The 17005-nt window shown below is 45.0% G+C and overlaps 1 protein-coding gene across 8 annotated transcripts in view; it reads left to right on the top strand.

Moving 5' to 3' along the window:
• Positions 1–17005, top strand: part of LOC107325055 (acid-sensing ion channel 2) — a 387163-nt gene that overhangs the window by 336574 nt on the left and 33584 nt on the right. For all 8 annotated transcript variants that reach the window (XR_004309693.2, XR_014937144.1, XR_014937146.1 and 5 more), the window contains exon 2: positions 13811–13961. Coding sequence is in view for 4 of the 8 variants with exons in the window: in XM_032449398.2 (XP_032305289.2) it covers positions 13811–13961 (151 nt within the window). In the remaining 4 variants the exon portion in view is untranslated. The remainder of the gene's footprint in view (positions 1–13810; positions 13962–17005) is intronic.

Raw genomic sequence — 17005 nt, 5'->3', positions numbered from 1 at the left:
CAACCATGGAGAGGAGCCATGTGCTCACCTGCAAAGGGGAACTTCAGTTCTTGGACTTGAGTCACTGTCAAGACCTATGTAGACAGTGGTGTTGGTGCCCTTTTAGGGTCCTGTTCATCTCCAGCTGTGCTTTAGGCTGGGCGATTTGGTCCCAAAGACCTTCCCTCAGCAGATCTCATCCAAAAGAAGGATAAATGTGTATTAATAGATGCTGGTAAGAGGGATGGGGTACATAGAAGCCTAAGGGTGCCATTGGGGTGGATAAAATGAAAAAGCTTCACGTCTCTCCTATAAAACCTTTCAGATTTCTTAGGGTTTTACATTATAGATTGTATTATATTATTTGTATTTTATTAGGTTTTTATTAGGGTGTAAGCAAAGCTTTTCTACCCCTCAAAGAAAGCCCCAGATACACTGAATTCTGGAGCATGGTTACAGCCCAGCTTTGCTTGTGTGGACCATAAACTCCCTGTGCTGTGAAGGAAAAATAATCTGTTTCTTCTGCACCTGGGAATTGCTGCTGGGGTGCTTGCAAGGCCACAGTGTGCAAAATCACTTCTTATAGAGAATAACAAGCAAGAGGCTGGGGTGCCAGTGCTCTTAGTTATCTTTCTGCATTAACTCACTGGTGTGTGGGGTTAGCACAGGAGCTGAGAGTTGTGTTCTAAAGCAGGTTGACTCATTCCCAGTGCTTCTGGAAATAATTTGGCTGATAAAAGCCAGGCATTGCCTTGTCAGAGGGTCCATCTCTGAGGTCTCCACTCCATATCTCAGTGTTGGGCCTTTGTTCAATCCAGGGGCAATGGGAATAGAAGCAGAGAATAGGGATGGTGGGGATGGGTTGGGTTTGGACTTGGTGATGTTAGAGATCTTCTCCAGTGTGAATGATTCTATGATTCTATGGTTTTCTTGCTCATGTCTGGATGAAGAGCTTTGTTCTCTGTATCCCACAACTAGAGGGCAGAGTGGTGGCCATGGAGGACCTACACATTGTGGGGATATAGGGCAACAAGTGCTCAAGGTTTGTGGCTGGTGGTTGTAATACAATACATTGAATGTATCCCATACCTACCCAGTGCATGCACATGAGGATTATCAAAAGATCCTTAGACATCAGTGTGCTTATCTCAAAATCCACTGACCCAGATAATGTGGTCATTAACACTGATTAGCTAATGGGATCTGTCTGAGCTCATCAGTGTCACAAAGGATGGGCAGTGTGGTCATAATGACAAGGAGCAGTGCATGGGGACCCTCTGGCAGCAAGCATCCCATTACTAAAATGAGAACACCAAGTCAAACTTTCTGGACTGAAAGTCTCCTAAATAGTAGCCTTATTTGTAATTATTATTGTTATTAATAGGTGAATGATTATTAAGATGCTTATTTTTTCCCAACTGTGGCAGAGCTGAAGTGAAATGCAATAGCAGGGCACCAAGTTGTAAGGGTTTCATGCCCTTCATCCACGAAGGGCAGCAAAAAGCCTTGAAGGCAATTGCAAATTCTATCAACTTCATGGAGTGTGATCCCAGCCCTACAGGAGAGCTGAGGTTTTTCAAGAGGTTTTCATGGTTTGGGGGATCCTTTCCTATGGGATGGCTGTGTTGTGTTGAGGACACAACCTACAGGATCATCTCTGCAGAGGGCTGTGGGTTTAGGAATGGGACTATTGGCCAGCTATAGAGAGGGGAACTGCTCAGGAGCTGGAGGCTTGCACATCCCTGACCACAGAAATGGAGAATTTGGGGAAGAGAAGCTTAAAAGAATAGACCTCTGTTCCCTCAATGTGTGTTGAAATATCTCCTTTCCCTACAACTTGGTATTCTTCATCAGAGATGATGCAGCACCGAGTGGCATTGATCACAGAACTTGGCATGAGATGAAGGTGCAGGATTTCACACCTGGAGCGCTTGGTTGAAGTCTCACGAGATTTCCACACTGAAAAAGCAAGTCAAATAAATGCAGGAAGCAGAGATTTGTTCAACAGGGAGCCCCTGTGAGCCCCATCTCAGCTGCTGTGGCTGCTGGAACGTCTCGGTCTGTGTTGCCATCATCCTGCAGCCTTCTGGAAGGCAGACAATCACAGAGCACTGATAAACCCATCAGTAACCCCAGCAATGGGATGGGATGTATGTTTTCTGGACCAATCAAACCATCACTACAGCCCAGACTGACAAGGCAGAGGGATAAAATACAGCTCCCAACCAGCCCAAAAGGCTTTTGGAAAGCAAAGCTTGAGAAATCATATTGTTCTTATGGCATATAGCAGTTTTCTGCATGTGCTTTGCAGGTTGCAGCACAAAGGCTGATGTCCGATGTCCCCTTGCTGTCCCCATCCGCTCTGCTCTGGTCATTGTCTGAATGATTCTCTCCATGTGGAGCTGTGTGTGTTGTTCTCTGCTTGTGCGTAGTTTGCATTGCATTGCATCATGAAGAAACTGGAGTCTGAGTCCTCCCGAGCTGAGGTCTCAGTGTTAATTTCCCCGTCCTTAGTTAAAAAGCAGTGTAGAAAAACAAAAGAAAGACAGAAATAAAGGAGAAGCAAACATCGTGTCCTTTGTTAATTTAAATTGCATGCTTCACTTCCAAGCATCAAGTCAGTTCAGCTGCTTGATTGAGACGGGTTTGGAGCTGCTGTGCATCGTGTCCATTTCCCAGCATTGTCGATTTTCACTTTATTCTCTGGATAGTCACCTTAATGCACTGATTTCAATAGAGAAACCCATCCTTCACTCCCCTGCTTGAGTTGCAGTCATCACATGTCCCAGCAGGCAGAGGCTCAGCTCTCCTTGCTTTCCAGTTCAGGTTTACTCGTGTGGGCTCGGCTGGCTGCCTCTGCAATTTGTAATTTGCTTCAGTGCTGGCTCTGTTATCACGTTACCAACAATAAGCTTTCAAACTGTCAGCCTCTGCTTTGCTGGTAATAAAATATGTTGCAAATAAGGCAGCCTTGCAGGGCGGCCACACAGTTTGGGAAATAACCCGATGCGATGCCTAACAGAATTACAAGGTGTGGAGGGAATTGTGACCTGAGATATTTCTCTGGGGAAGTTTATTGTTTTAGCATTTGGAATGGCTGTGGTTGTTCTGAGCTCGTGCTGCCTGACTTCTAATTGGCTAATAATTATCAATCCCTGAAGCTGGCTATGATTTGGAGATACATGACATATCCTTATGCTTGAGTACTATGAGGAGTTCCCATTTGGTTTCATCTCCAAGAATCCCTCTTCCTTGCATCACTTTTGGCTCACACTATTGTTGATGAGCCGGACACTCTGTGCCCTGGAGCCAGTCCTTTCCCTTTCTCATTGTTCTTTCAGCCCTCCCTGTTGTGTTTGCAATGTGTTGATGTGTCTGAGTGTTACTTAGGGCAGCTCATCTCCTAGTGGCACCTGGCTGGTGCTGGACCTGCTCAGAGGGATTGGGGCTGATTTCTTCTCTGAAAGAGTGGTGATGCATTGGCACAGCAGCTCAGTGGGTTGGGAAAGTCTCCATCCCTGGAGGTGTTGAAGGAAATGGAGATGTGGCACTGAGGGACATAGTTGGTGGGCATGATGGTTGGGGCTGGGGTCAGTGATCTTGGGGGTCTTTTCCAACCATCATGGTTTGATGACATGTTGGCCAAGACCCACGAAGCTGCTGAGTTCCTCCTTGAAGAGATGTTCAGGTACATATGAAATGAGGAAGTGATCTGACATAGCCAGCACAGCTTCACCAAGCATGCCTGACCAATCTGATGGCCTTCTGTGATGGAGCAACAGCATCAGTAGAAGAACTGATGTCATCTGACTGGATGTTTGAATGACCTTTGGCATGGTCATGCACCACATGCTTATCTCCTTGTCTTGGCTTGCAGTGAAGTTCTGCAGGTAGCTGTGAATACATGGGTTGGTAGCAACAAGTGGTTTGGGATGGAAGAACCTCCTTCTGCAGGGAACCCTTCACTGCAGCAGCTTTGCAACCCAGGAGTGCAAGATGCTGCAAATGCAAGCCTTGCAGCATGCTGACCTGCAGCAGTATTGCAAACCCTATGGCACATCTGCTCTTGCAGCTGTCAGCCCGATGCTTGCTCAGCTCTAGATCCCCCTTTTCGGTGGATCTGATATAAAAATACCTCAAAAGCCTACTGAAAATAGCTGTGAAATAGCCTTTCTTATTAATGCCACTATGGAAATAGACCTGCCTGCATTTATATGCTGGATGTGCAGGATGCCGTAGGGAATGCAAAGTGCTTTGGATAAGTTCCTTGGAATGGCGAGAAGAAAAATCTTTATCCCATGAGTGCTAAAGATCCAGGCCTCTTAGTAGTTAGTGTCAAATTAATTGCAAAGTAAAGCCTTTACATTTCGGAACAGCTGGTTTTTACATTTTTAGAGCTGAATTTTGTTCCTGATTACTGTAGGCTCATTCCTGCGAAGCGAACCATAAAATAAGACCAGGGGAAAGTTGTTAAGGGAGTCATGATATCTGTAATTCCAGGCGTCGTGCACACTGAGAGGGCTGTTCTTCTTCTAGTTTTCCTGTAGTTTTCCTGTAGTATTCTGGCTCTGTGGGCTGGTGGGTTTCTGCCATGGATAACACTGCAGCATTTGATGAAATTAATGACTGGTAAGTTTGAAACAAGAGTAGAAATAGAATCATAGAGCCATTAAGACTGAAAAAGACCTGTAAAACCACCCAGTGCAACCTCTGACCCATCAACCCCATGCCCACTAACCATATCCCATTTGTTCTTACCTCCTATGGCTCCGGTCTGTCTCTGGTTCGTGCTGTCAGGTTTGTGTCTCAAATGATCCACAGAGTCGGTGGGGCGTAATTGGAATAGATTTTACATTAATTAAAGAAATTAAAGCCCTGCTTTTAAATGTAAAAGATCATCCAGTTCAGTGATGGGTTCTTAGAATTAGGGTAGTATGGTTCGGTTGCAGTTGGACATCTCGAAGGTCTTTTCCAACCTGAGGAATTCTATGATTCTTTGATCTCATCCATCATCGTGGAAGCAATTGAGGACAAAACCCACCCAGATGCTTGTTCTGGGATGTTTATTTTGGACCCCTAAACTGCAATTGAAAAGTCAGAGCACAACAAATTGTTGTGCATGATAACCAGCATGGAGCCACGGGATCCTTGGGGCATCCCAGCACTGTGGGCTGGAAAACATGTATCTGGGTACTGCTGCTCCCATCCTTTGGACTGGGAAATCGTGCGTACCCATAAAGAGCTTTAAGTCCCCCTCTGTTTGCTGTAAAACCATAAAGAATTAGCTGTCGGACACCGAAGCATTTTGATAGCAAGTGATCGTAAATAGACTCCTTGGAGGGCTGTGCCATAAATATCTGTGTGTTGTTGTTGTTAAGGATGGATGCAGAGTGAGCTGCCTGGTCCCTTGTGCCCTGTTACACAGTGTGTTGGCTGTAATCAAGTGGTCTCCCTGCCTTCCTCCTGCCCTGCTGCAGTGATGGAGCTGGATGGCTCTGGAACAGTGCTTTCGAATTCTCCATTTCTGCAGTTGCAATTAGGGTGCAGCCACTTTCCTTGGCTTCTAAGGCATCACATTGCTTGATTTTTCATTTGGTTTTGTTTTCCTTTGCATTTTCTCTGCATTTTGCATCTTCACTGGCATTATTATTATTATTTTTCCTTTAATATTTCCTTTATATTTTCCTTTAATATATATATTCACCCACTCATTGCATGCACATGATAGGGGGGTTTTGATCGATTCCCTTGGCTGTGCTTACCAGAGATCTCATGGCCCCACGCAGTGCTGTGCTTGGGCAAATAACAAATAGCAGCCATCAAACCTCTCGCTGAATCAGCTGTTTCAGCAGTAATTTAAATTAATGGCCTAAATGAGGTTAATCCTCGTGCCAAAGGATGCTGACATAGTGCCTGCACTGTGGATGTTGGGTGAGGGGGGAGGATACAGAATAGCAAAGAATTTATTTGCTGTTGAGTTTGTTAAGCATTGGTGCTAATGCAGAAACGTGGTTGCATCATTGGTTGTGTTGGCATCCCTAGGAAATGGGAATTTGGGCACAATAAATCTTGCCCTTGTACAACCATAGACCTGAAACCAACTTAATCTCACCCTATGTCTGTCTGCACTGATACCTGTGTGATTTGCTTTAGAAGATGTGGTGATGGCCATGGAGGTTGTACTTGCATCGATTGCACTTTGAAAACAATCACATTTTGCCTATTTATTGGCCTGGTTCATTTCAATCCCATAACCCTTTTTTACCAATCCATATGCTATGTTTTCCCATGGGAGGCAAGAAACAGGGACTGCCCATCTTGCTCATCACTATACATGAGCAATGGGATCTGCTTTGCTGCTGTGGGTGATAGGGAATGGTTTTGCATGCATGAGTGATGGAGAATGACTGCGCTCGCTGTGTTTATCTGCACTGGAGAGCACTGGGGCTTGCCAATAGGTCTGCATGCAGCCAATGAGTGTGACAAAAAGCACACACCACACACACAGCTGCTCCGAAGTTTGCTCTTCTGAATAATGCAACCATCACAAGGGAACCTAAGAGAGCACTTGTGCTAACTTTTGGATATTGCTAACTGAAGTGCTTGGGATTGCATGGCGAAAACATCTTTCTCAATTGACTGTAGAGGACATTTGAGATCCTGAACAGTCGTGTTTTGAATTACAGCTTGATTGTATGGCAGGGAAAAAACTGCAGTGCAGATCCCTTGGTGCCTGGTGAGCATCAAGTGTTGTAGGGCATAGAGCCATGCAGCCACGGAAGGTTTTTATCCTTGTCTCAGCTCAGGATGGGGATACTTTGCTTTTCCTCATGCCCCAAATACTTCACTTCAGGCAGAAGTTGTAAATACTCATGGCTCTAAGTGGTAGATGCCTCCCGGGGCTTTAAGCTTCACTGGTACAGAGAAATGCTATTTTCAGTCTGGTGTTTAGTGCTTATCTCCTTTGCCTGGGGATGAGGGAGTGGTTTTTGCTTTTTCTTCAGGAGCAGCATGATATGAAGCAGTCCCACTGGCAGCATTTAAAGCTTTGTGTCCTTTTCATGTGGCTGGCTCTTCCTTTCCATGCACTTTACAGACAGCAGTTATAACTGGGTGATCCTTAAGTTCCCTTTCAACCCAACCATGCCATGATTCCATGGTTCTATGATGTTTGTGGTCCCTTCCAACCCAACCATTGCCTTGATTCCATGGTTCTGTGATCCTTAAAGTCCCTTCCAACCCAACCAGTTTATGATTTCGTGGTCCTACTATTATTAAGGTCCCTTCCAACCCAACCGTGCCATGATTCCATGGTTCTATGGTTTTTGTGCTCCCTTCCAACCCAACAATGCCTTGATTCCATGGTTCTGTGATCCTTAAAGTCCCTTCCAATCCAACCATTTCATGGTTCTACTATTATTAAGGTCCCTTCCAATCCAACCATGCCATGATTCCATGGTTCTGTGATCATTAAAATCCCTTCCAACCCAACCAGTTCACGATTTCGTGGTTCTACTTATTATTAAGGTCCCTTCCAACCCAACCGTGCCATGATTCCATGGTTCTATGGTTTTTGTGCTCCCTTCCAACCCAACAATGCCTTGATTCCATGGTTCTGTGATCCTTAAAGTCCCTTCCAACCCAACCATTCTGTGATTCTATGGTCCTGCAATCCTTAAGGTCCCTTCCAACTCAATTATGCCATGGTTCCATGGTTCTGTGATCTTTAAGGTCACTCCCAACTCAACCATGCTGTGCTTCTGTGATTACTATCAGTGATAGCTGCACTTCAATCCTGGAGCTGCAGCTGCTTCCATACTGAGGACTAAGTTGTGCTGCAGCTCAGGAGGGGAGTTCAGCAAGGGTAATGAAGAACAATTCATTAAACGAATCAGTGGGGAGAAATTAGGAAGACAGATTGCAATTATTATCCAAATGAATCCTGGCCTTCAAACCATCTGCTGGCACCTGCCAAAAGACCCTGGGGCTCCCAGCACTGAGCTGCTGGTGCAGGAATGGACAGCACTGCTGAGATGGTGCTCCCAAGGAGGAGCGGGCGCACCGAGGCATCCACTTTTCTCCTCTTTCCACACCATCTGCTGCTTCCCGAGGGCAATGGCCAAGTTTTTCCTGTTGTCTGACCTCACTCAACCCAAATCCAACGCTATCATCATCCCAGTCTGGCATGTCTCAAGCTGCTGACCTCGATTCACCCACACATTCCTGCACACTGATGGCCCCGTGGCTCTGCTGGGGCATTGATTTTCATAAGATGTGAAAAATGTGTGTATTTTATGAGTAAAAATGGAGTAATCCCATGGTCTTTTAAAACAGAGCTGAAGAGCAGTGCAGGAAGGACCCCTGGATATTATGCAGCAAAATGGGTCTCAGAAGGTGGCATTTAGGAGAGATTCATGGTCTGATTGGTGCTCATGTGGGAGAGGAGCCTTTATGGAAGCATGCAAATGTTGTTCTCTAGTGCTGACGTATTATGGTCCGGTGGGACATAGCTCCTCTTGTATTGTTGTGCTTTGGTTTGTCAGGGTGGAAGTAATCAGGGCTTGATGGGGATCAGAGAGAGGGTAACAGTTTCCTCAGTTTATGGACCAACGTAATTCTCAAATATTTGGAGCTTCACCATTATAGTTTACTACAGCGCTATATTTCTTTTTAAATATCCACTCAACTAGTGCTAAATTGCAGTGATTGCTGTGGAGGTGATTTATGCCAGCTATAAGGACCCTCCATAAGTACTCACCATTCAAACAAATGCTTGCACCAATATGCCATTACGGGGAGAGGCTGATTGCACAAATATGAAGGAAATGGCAGTATCTCTAAGTGAATGCAATATGCCAGCCTGCCATGCCTCTGTTTAACTGTTCCTGAAGGGTAGAATATGGGGGTATGAGCTGCTATCCACTGGGTATCATGTAATGCCATTCTATAAAATAAATTTTAAAGAGAACTGGTCCTTCCCAGTAGCAAAAGCTGGTTTTGAAAGCAGAGATCTTTGCATTAGGAGTGTTATATGTTGTATAGTGGCTTGTCAGCGACTATTACATTTGGGTTACCGACTCCTAGTTTGTAAAAGGAATGGCACTAATGCTCACACAAGACCATCATAGCCTCAGGCAGTATCTAGGACTTCAATAACTTCTTCTTTAAAAACAGCAGCCTTGTAGAAGAGCAGAGCTGACAACCCTGCTGCTCCTGTACAGCTGGATGGGAACAGAGCCCAGAGGGGTGTGGGCAGACATCGAACCCATTTCCACAACGCATCTCCCTGCCTCCCCTGGCAGAGCTGTTTGACAGCCCCGCTGGGATGTCGCAGTCTTGGAGGCCGAAAGGAAAACCCTTGTCCTTGTAAACACGTCTCTGACAACTTCTATGGTGCTGCTTCCCAGAGCTCCGTCCCCATCACTCTTGGCTGCTGTGAGATTAAACCTGACACCACGAAGGATGGATGATATTTTTGCTTGTCTGACATACTTCCCTGCCAGCTTTCTGATAATACAAAACAAACACAGATTTAAAGAGAAATCCATGTCTGCTCTTAGAAAAGGAGAAGAAGACGAAATGCTGGATGTTGCTTCATCCTTGTGGCCAAATTTGCCCATATCGCCTATCTGTCTGCTTCCTCTATCAGTACTTGCTATTTTTTTACCTTCCAAGTGAAATTTAGGGCAGTTTTAAGGTCCATATTGTGTTTTGTTTTTTTTTTCCTACCAGAAATGTTGTCTCTGCTCAGGATCGGGATTTGATTCTTTCAGTCCTTCTGCACTTAAGTCTGGAAGGGAGATGAAGTCTTTTCTGTCCACTAGGTGGGAGTTACCTCCATACCAAGCTATCACTGCATCCTTTTGGAAGGAGGTCCCCTTGGGATGTGATGCTTCTGAAACCTGTTTAATGGAGGCATTCCTTGCAATTTGCAGCCACATGGGTTCATTTTAAATGATGTATCGCAGCCTCCTGTCAGAGTGTGAACAAATGGACCATTGCAAGGCACCTTCACTGAGCCAGCAGGTCCAGGCCATTCCTCACACCTCCAGTGACAAGCTGATGTGGCTCAGTGGGTGCCACAGGAGAGATGTGCTGTGTGTATGGACCTAAAGCTCAGAAATCAACTCATCTTTCCTCTTAAATGTGATCTTTTCCACCATCTCCTATCCAAACCCATCCCTGTGCTCCCCTTTCAGTTTGATGCGCCTGTTCTCTTGGGCCTGTATGGAAAGTCCCTTGATTTTTCTTTCCTCTCTGTTTTCTGTTATGCTGTGAAATGTGACTGGAGAAGATACATCTCTAAATCTTCATGTCCCACAATTGCAGGGAAAATGGTTGTGAAGGATGCTAATTTGCCCTCCTTTCAGTGCTTAGTGCCCTAATCTAACAAATAACATCTTGCCTCGTCAGTGAGCTTTTGGCTGCGTCTCTGATGTAGAAAAGTAATTTACAGACTTCAAATGACTTGCTTTTACCATCATTTTGCTCCGTATTGAAAGGATAATTTATCAGCAGATGTGCTTGTCCTGTCCGTCCTGATTATAAACTGTGAAATACCTTTTTCTCTATTACTCCGGTCAGGCTTGCTTGCATTTTGGATATGAGTCCTATTCAGGCTGTTGGTTTGACACGCAGCAGGATATACATTTCTGCCTCTGAGCTCTTGATTGTGTCTTCATTTTTGTACATGGAGTGAGTCTGAGTTGTCCATGCTCTGCCTTTTGAGTCCACGAGAGATGAGCTTTTCTCCTTGGTGATGTGTCAGCACGAGGAAGGGATCCTTATGGCACTCCAATAGTGTTGCATGTTTTTCAGTGTGTTTACCTTTGCACTTAATGGGTGCTGAGGCAAAAGTCAAAGCAATCCATCAAAGGGGAAATTTGGTGTTCTCAAAGCATAGTAGGACTGTGTTTCTTTCCTGATTTGTGCTGAGCTTCCTTTCCATTCAGCTGAGGTTAAATCATTCTGGTTTGCCTCGTGTTTACCACCTCAGATGTACCAAAGCAGCTGGTAAGCACTACTGTTACCCTTTCCAAACAGCTCCATCCTTTTATCTTAATGATTTGATCATGGTCTGATTCCATACCCATGCCCTGTTATCAGGGAGCCCAAAAGATCCTGAAACTGAGGAAATGTACTGAAAAAAAAGCTTTATCTTCCTGAACAATCATTTATAGCAGAAGTGAGAAGGTCGGGATCAGCGCAGCCCCGCTGAATGCGAATGGAAATGAATGTGCATGGTTTTGGAACTTGGCAATGCTTTTTAAAACGCTGTTAGAAATAAGAGTTTTATAGCTGCTTAGGGAAAGATGGAAGGCCTTGTGGTACAGGTGGTGGAAAGCAGGAGCCAGTAGTGGGGTATGGGCATCAATCAGAGCTTTACCACAGAGGAAAATACAAAGCCTTGAAGGCTCTGTTTAATGCTGCTCTCCGTAGTTCCCTCCCAAGGAGAGCTGTTGGCCTCAAGGCCCGAATTGCTCAGAAACCAGTGCTGATGTGTTCAAGCTGAGGTTCAACTCAGTACCTGTGCTTGGGCTTGTCAACCACAGCTTTGGGCTGCCTTTCCCTGTGGGTTCCTTAACCTGCAGGGAAGGCTCTCAGTTCTCCATTCTCTGTTGGTGTCTTCTTGAGCAGCAGTTCTTTGCTTAGCTGCTAATCCTGGTGGTGACCCTAAGATTTTTCTATTCTAGGACTTCAGCAGAGATGTGTGATTCCTCATTGGGGTGGGTTCTCCATATTACAGTCACATCCCTGGTGCACTCTTTAGCTATACAAAACCACACGTAACTGCCTGATTTGCACAGATGGAAGGGCAGATACACACCAGGGTGCTTCATGAGGTTTGATGCTCAGTGCTGGCAGCAGAAAATAATGGGGCTTCCCAGGATAACATTTCATTGCAGAGTCCCAGGGGAGACACAGCTGGTGGAGGTAAGGTTGTTTCTCATCATCTGCTCTGCAAGAATTTATCACCTAAGGCTGTGATAGGCAGACTGGTGGCCTTTGCCATCAGCCTTTGGTTGTCCCTTGCTGAGTGTGGAAAGAAGGTCCCTCTCTTTGAGTTTATTGTGGTGGGGGTCCAAGAAGAGCACTCAAAGTGAGCCTCAGACCCCCGTCACTTGTTTATTGGGTAAAAATATCCTAAGTGGAGGTTTTACACATGAAGAAGTTTTACAGCTGCAAAGGGCAGTATAAAAAGCCCTATAAAATTGCCTGGATTTACTTGGCTAAAGGCTGCACCGGGTGCGTCAGCATCTAAATCCTTATTTGGCATTTACAGAGTGCTGTTGCTTTATATATAAGCTTACTCGTTTTCCCGTGATTTTCAGTCATGTAGGTTCTCTTCTTGCCACATTTTAAACTATCCTAATTAGACATTTTTGACTTCTCCCTTCAAAGCCTATCTGGAAAACCCATCTACGGGCTCTGGCTGCTAACAGAGGCTTACTGTTGTTCAGATTATCTTTCCAGCCTGAATGGTTTAATAGGTCAGTCAAGTATTAAAAAGGGATTTTCACTTGGATAAAATCTTTTTTAAAAGGACATGGTTTTTCCTGCAAGTGCTTTGTATGCTCTGCATCCCTTTTGCACCCATTGGAGGTTCGTAACTCAAATATGATTTCCTGCCTGGGAATGTTCTTTTATATATATATTCACCTGGTTCCCTGATGCTGTGCTTTATAATACATGTCAATATTTGATGGGAATATATTGCTGATGACTCTGGCTTTTGTGTTGCTTTATGAATCATCTCAGGGTCGTGTGATCTCAGCTAATGTGTTAGCGCCTGGCGATTTGTGCCGAGGCTGCTGGTGGGATTGCAGCCAGCTCTTCTGCTCCCTTCGCTCTGAATATTCATTAGTACTGTTTGCCAGTTGCTTAATGATTGCCAGGACGGATTCACTGTGACCACAAAGAGCGACTCGAAGCGCTTCGTGCTCCCTGTTAGAATCATGGAGACATAGGATGGTTGGGTTGTAAAGAACCTTAAAGTCACTATCGGAGCACAGCTCAGCAGTGGGGATGTCCCTTGCAACTCTAGACAAGACAGGAATGAGCTCTTGGAGATGAGCAGATCCAGAAAGGCAAGAGTTTGTGATTCTATCCTGGTCGATATTTGATGTTTGAAGTTGCGTCCCATCCCTAGAGGGGCCCAAGGCCGTGAATAGGCCAGTCTGAGCTGGTGGGGGGCATCCAGCCCATTACAGGGGGTTTGAACTAGATGAGCATTAAGCTCCCTTCCATCCCAGCTGTGCTGTGATTCCATGGTTCTGCAATCATTAAGATCCCTTCCAACCCAACCACGCTGTGACTGTATGGTTCTACTATCTTTGAGGTCCCTTCCAACCCAACCATGCTGTGATCCCATGGTTCTACAATTATTAAGGTGCTTTCCAACCCAAACATGCTGTGATCCCATGGTTCTACGGTCTTTAAGATCCCTTCCAACCCAACCATGCTGAAGTTCTATGATTCTGTGACTTTAAAGTGAGCTCCAGTGCCAATGCACAGTGTGAGCATTGCATTGAGTTTCAGTACAAGCTCCAGTACAGCCTGTACCTGTGTTTCTTGGAAAGCAAACTCAATGTGGATCAGACGAGCTGCTAAAGACATTTGTTCACTGCTCTGAAACACCTCTCCTTCCCTTTTCTCTGTCTTTTATTTCCTGTAAGGAGAACACAGTATGCTGAATTATTAAACCAGATTAGATGTATCTGCGGACGTTTCCCTTTGAGCTGCAAAACATGGGTGTTTCTCATCACTCTGCCTCAATTCGGGTGCAAAGAAGCATTTGTTACATGGCACTTTCTCTCTTTTCTCCTCACAGGTGTTTACAAAATATGGGAAATGCTACATGTTTAACTCAGGAGAAGAAGGACGGCCTCTTCTTACCACAGTTAAGGGTGGGACAGGCAATGGACTTGAAATCATGCTAGACATCCAGCAGGATGAATATTTGCCAATATGGGGAGAAACAGGTAAGAAAGGCCTTTTTCTTCCTGCAGATACGAATGTAATGTTTTCTTGACTCAACTGATGTCCCTCGTGCATAGAAAGGTGTTTTTGGACAGCCCCATCCAATGTGGACCTCTTTGTGGTTTCCTCTTTGACATTTAGGGACGTTTGTTGCCTTTTTTGTTGGTTACAGCTGATCTTGCAGGTCTCCTCCTGAGCAATTTTCTCTGCTCCGGGTGGAGTTGGTGACGTGGAGGTTCTTTTCTTACTTGTTGCATGTGTCTGAAGGCTTGTCCTTTTGAAGGCAAAACAGGTTCATAGAAAATGGGAAGATGAAGTGCATCTCCCAGTCATGACTCTTTGTTGCTCACAAAGCAAGAGACAACAGTATTAATAGCTCATGGATGTAGCAAGCTTGGAGAAGCACTCCATGATCTCTCTATGTTTAGCTTTGTTGGGTTTTTGGACCCCTTTGAAGTTACCAAGGTGACACAAACCCAGTCCTTGTGTTAGGGTTGCTTTTGATAGCTGCTGTGCTATCCTAACGCTGTAGAGATGGGAAAGGTGGCTTAGTCCCAGCTGGGTAGAGCAGGCTGTCAGTACGCAGAAGGTGAAGAAAAGAAAGAGAAATGCAAGTGGAAAAAGAAACTGGAGGACAAAGGAATGAGGGAAGCCCACAAGAGAGCCTGTTGTGGTAGGGATGTTTCCAGCCTGATTCCTCCTCAATCTGTGAGCATCTCCATCATCCTGAGGTTGGGAGGGGTGATAGTAGGATTCAAAACAATACGAATAAGGCACTTTGTTTAATTAAATGATGTGGGCGAAGCTGCTGGACTTGTTGCAAACCCATTTGGCCAAGTTGTTACAGGTCCAGGTAGAACTGGTGCTTGTCGTTGAAGCTCATAAAATATAATCTTTGCTTTACAACAAGGGATTTTTTCATCCTTCGCATTGTACAAGCTGTCTTCAATCTTCATTGGGCTCTCTGGACACTACCAGAATAAAAATATTAACTATAGTGGTTAATAGTTGCTGTTCCCATGGAAACACTTAACTCAGCTCTTAGCAGGTAAGTGAAAGAGTTGATGATTTCCAAATATTTGCATAATAACGTAAATGTGTTTGGAATTAAATCTCTTCAGCTGCTACCACTGGGACCGTACGAGCTTGGCTCTCCAGTGGGAAGCATTGTCAAGGACACTCAGCTCATGGCAGTGAGCTTCAGCCCTTACCAAGGAGAGGGATAAGGGTGGACATGGAGTGGAATCTTTGCACTGCAGTGCCATATCCATAGGTAGGGGTGAGAATGCTTCTGGGATTGAGGGAGTTGAGTTTCTTCTTCCCAGTGAGTTATTATCTCTGTTATAACCTAGAGTTTCCTACTCTATCCTTATGTTCAACTCTTCACATGTTTCTATGGTCTGGTTTTGTTGCTCTATTTCCCCCATAGCCCCTCCTGTGTTCAGCAGCTGCTCTTTTTGTTGCCTCTTAGGCAATGATTTTTGTGAGACTGAGATGCTCAACCTTTTATCTCCAACTTCTGCATCATCCCTTCAGTGGGGCTGCTCAGACCCAGAGCCAACAGCACCTGCAGCTTCCCAAGCTGCTCCTTGTCCCAGCCATGGAGTTGGCATTTCTTGAAGGGCTTTGTGGATGCTGCAGGTTGGCCATCTTCCGTCACATCAGGGAGATATCTGCCTTGAAAAAGATGTGGTTGTCTTGCCTGTCATGGTAGTATTGGTTTGTGTATCTTGTGATTTCCACATGGAAAACTGCCACCCAGAAGAGCCCCAGTTCAGCCAAACCATGGCCAGAGCACCCTGCAGGACCTTTCCCATGCAACTCAGGTGCCTCAGGCCCTCATTGACATGGAATTTGGGTTCTCTTGGATGCTGAGCTGATCTCTATCACAGCCAACTGCTGACAGTGGTGTCTCATTCTATATTTGGACCTGGGAGACCCTCTGGTTTTTGCTCCAGGTTTGGAGGTGCCATAAAGAATGCATTCTTTATCACAGCCCCTTGTGATGAATATAGCTGGTTTGCAGAGTCAAAACCCCTCGTTGTGCTGCTGGCTGCACACCTCAGGATCTCTGTTTTATCCAACAAAAAGCAAAAACAACCCAAAAAAACACACATAACCATCGTTCTTTGCAATTCAAATAAGAAACTAAGATGGAAAATATTGCTTTATAGCTTGGGATAGAGCTGCTTCGAGAGCTGCTGCTGCCACGTCACATTGGCACACACTTTGTAATCCAAAAAGTGATTTAATTGTTACCAACTCAGCAAACAAATTGAAGTGTGTTATCATTCTAAAAAGACCTTTGCTGAGTATCCATTAATATCTTGGGAAGCTGAAATATCCTGTCTAACAAGTTCCTTGCGTTGGAATAATACACCTTTTGCTCGACTGTGTGCGTATGCAAGCCCATTATTTGAGCATGTTAAATTTATATGCAGTCTAATTTTGGAATAGTGAAGGCACAGACTGCTTCAGTCTTGATTTTCCAGTGCAGAGAAAGGGTATTTTGACTGCCTGGGTGCCATGGCATCAAGCAGCTTTGGGGGTGCAAAATACTGTGTCAGGACTGTCAAAACCATGGGATAGGTGGGAAAAAAATGACAATAGAAAGGAAAAAGAGCTGGAAAAACAAAAGAGCTGGAAATCCTCATTCTTCTGAATTTTGCACCTCTGGGATTTATATTTTATAGCATTTTAATTTAATAGTGGAAAGTGTAGGAAAATAATGCGTGTCACGTCACCCATGTGCTTTGCAGAAGGCTTTAAAAGTTCCAGGTGCCACAATATCTGCATGGGAATGAAGACCCACAACAGAACAGCTTGCGTGGCTGTGCTACATGAGATGGAAGGATGTTAACCAGAGAAGACTCATTCTAGTAACCAATGGGGAAACAGCAAGCCATGGGCTGTAGGTGGTATGGAGGATTTCCCTATGTCCCACCATGCCTATTCACCATGTCCTTCAGTGCCACATTTCCACTCTCCTTGAATACCTCCAGGGACAATGACTCCCCCCATCTCCTTCAGCCTGTGCCAAAGCTTG

The sequence above is a fragment of the Coturnix japonica genome, chromosome 24 (genome assembly GCF_054131305.1).
Source record: "Coturnix japonica strain WE chromosome 24, WE-NBRP24, whole genome shotgun sequence".
Lineage (NCBI taxonomy): Eukaryota > Metazoa > Chordata > Aves > Galliformes > Phasianidae > Coturnix > Coturnix japonica.
This window is presented reverse-complemented; position numbering and strand designations above follow the sequence as displayed.